The 2,273-nt window shown below is 46.4% G+C and overlaps 1 protein-coding gene across 1 annotated transcript; it reads right to left on the bottom strand.

Annotated features, from left to right (window-relative positions):
- Positions 1 to 237: 237 nt before the first annotated feature.
- On the bottom strand, positions 238 to 2,005 carry LOC147428993 (uncharacterized). The gene has a single exon (XM_086495158.1). The coding sequence runs from the start codon at positions 1,934 to 1,936 to the stop codon at positions 371 to 373; it is 1,566 nt and encodes a 521-aa protein (XP_086351284.1). The 5' UTR covers positions 1,937 to 2,005; the 3' UTR covers positions 238 to 370.
- Positions 2,006 to 2,273: the final 268 nt, after the last annotated feature.

Here is a 2,273-nt window from a genome sequence, read left to right as displayed (position 1 = left end):
CTTCAAGTTGATGCAAGTGTGTTGTCCAATCGTAAGTTCAAAGTTTCAATCAGGTTGTACCCATTCCATTCCATGCTAATATAAAGGGCTACAATATTCCATGTTTGTGACTTTTCCTACACACACACACACACACAAAATCACTTGAGCAAAACGCAATGGTGCAAGTAAAGCACAAAATATGGGTTTTTCGATAGGGAACCCACATTCTTCGTTTGTATTGAAATGCACGGTGACTTCAAGGTGGAGGCTGACTTAGCCCAAATAATAGAGCATAAGGCAAGGACAATTTGCTACAAGTTGTTCTCTCCTCATGTATGGATGACCGATTTGTCTAGTGCAGGTAAAATGCCAGATGGTGAGGATGACACTACCATATTTGCAGTGTCCAAACGCAAATAGCAGTGCTACATGCCAAGAAAGCACCACTTATTGTATCAAGAACAGCAATTGCACGATCGTTACCACTTGTGCCCTCCGACCGCACTTGCGTCTGATCGAATCTTTTGATGGGGCCATTTCTCAATTCTAGCTCTAACCAGCTCATGTTGTCTTGCAGGCGTCTTAGTTCATCCCATATCCTTTTCGATGCATCCGTCTGCTGATTGTCTGCGGCTACTCTGAGTGCCAACTCTCCCTTCTCCCTTTGAGCAAGCAAGACACACAACCCTTGCAGCTCCTTCTGCACATCCTGCATCAAATCCTCCATTTTTGCCAGATACTTCTCCATTTTGCCACTCGAAGCACCAGATTCAACACCATGCTTTTCTTGCTCTTCTTTTGTCCAGAGCCGCAATCGTTTGCTCATCTCAGACAGGCCCTTGAAGTCCTCAACTATTGAGACCAGCTCCAAGTAACATGCCAGAGTTAAAGAGCAAAATTCCTCGCAAGGGATATGCGGCTCCGTCCTACAGATACGTCCAAGTTCAGAGTCACCAGGACGAAATTTCTCAGATAGAACTGACAACTTGCATTCAATCAACTCAAAGTTCTTCACCACCAACCCTAGCCATTCTGCCGTGCCAACCTGTGATAGCCTTTGGGCCGATACCGCATCAAAGTCTTGTTTTAGTTTCGATGTTTCCATCATTGATGCCACCTCCTCATGTAGTAGCTCCTTCACCTCCTTACATTGCTCCTCCATCTTTTCCACAACCTTGTCATGCAGAGCCTCCGTCTTTCTGACAACTTCCTCATGTTGCTCCACCGTCTTTGTGACAACCTTCTCAAGTAGATCCTTCACAATCTCCTCACGTTGCTTTGCTATCTTTCTCACAAGTTCCTCGACTTTTTCGGCTGCCGCAATCTGCCACTGTATCTTGCCCCTCTTCAATTCGCACACCAGCCCCTCTAATTTGCACATCAGCAAATCAAGCGTCAATGTTTGTTGCTCCCACCCATTTGAATAGTTGTACTTAAATGCTTCAACATTGTCAATCAACAACTCGATCTTCTCAAATAGAATCTGCTTCGTCCCATAAATTACCTCCTCCGACCCTTCTACCTTCTCTTGCTTCGTTTCCTTTTGTGTTTCGACATCCCGAATCAACCCTGTGATCTTCTCGCACAGCATCTCCATCTTCACATCAGCCTCGTCGAACCCCTTTACCGTCTCTTGTTGCTTGTCCTCGCAAACCTTCACAACCTCAGCACGAAGTTCTGTCATCTCCTTGCTGCTTTCCAGTAGTGCCCGCAAGATGTTTGCTTCTAGCATAGACAACCGGCTCTGTAGATGGTTAAGAAAAGAACCCCTCTTTTTCTTTGGGAGTTCAGCCGGCGGCGTCTCTTTTTCTGCGTCGTTGGTGGGTTCCGTGTGGTTCATCTCGTCTTCATGCTCAGACTTGCAGCTGTAGAGTCTCCGAAAAGCCCAGCGTCTGCAATAGGTTTTGTTCTGTAAACACCGTCCTCTTGCTTGCGCGATCAAGCTAGGCTTCATTGCTAATGTTTGCACGTCTCTCTCTCTCTCTCTCTCTCTCTCTCTCTCTCTCTCTCCCCGACTTCTTCTTTTCTTCTCCCCGGTCCCTGCTCGTATCTTCTAAGGCGGCGTTCACACGAGACAGCGACAGCCATGCACTGTCCACGCTGGCACTCATCTATTGGGTCAAACCGCCCAACAACAAAGAGCTACCGGACTCTTTTCAGCACCAAATGCGACTCGCAATTTGATTCTTGATCACATGACCCCAACTCAACTAATAGGCTAGTGATGGTTGGATGAAGTTTGGTTGTCATATTTCTATAGAGAGTTGCATCGGCTTCTTTTGAATAGGAAG

The sequence above is a fragment of the Adiantum capillus-veneris genome, chromosome 22 (genome assembly GCF_014529385.1).
Source record: "Adiantum capillus-veneris isolate H3 chromosome 22, ASM1452938v2, whole genome shotgun sequence".
In the NCBI taxonomy this organism is placed as follows: Eukaryota; Viridiplantae; Streptophyta; class Polypodiopsida; order Polypodiales; family Pteridaceae; genus Adiantum; species Adiantum capillus-veneris.
This window is presented reverse-complemented; position numbering and strand designations above follow the sequence as displayed.

Bases quoted from the DNA above. Each gene is read 5' to 3' on its own strand.
- LOC147428993 (XM_086495158.1), bottom strand. From the start codon at position 1,936: ATGAAGCCTAGCTTGATCGCGCAAGCAAGAGGACGGTGTTTACAGAAC.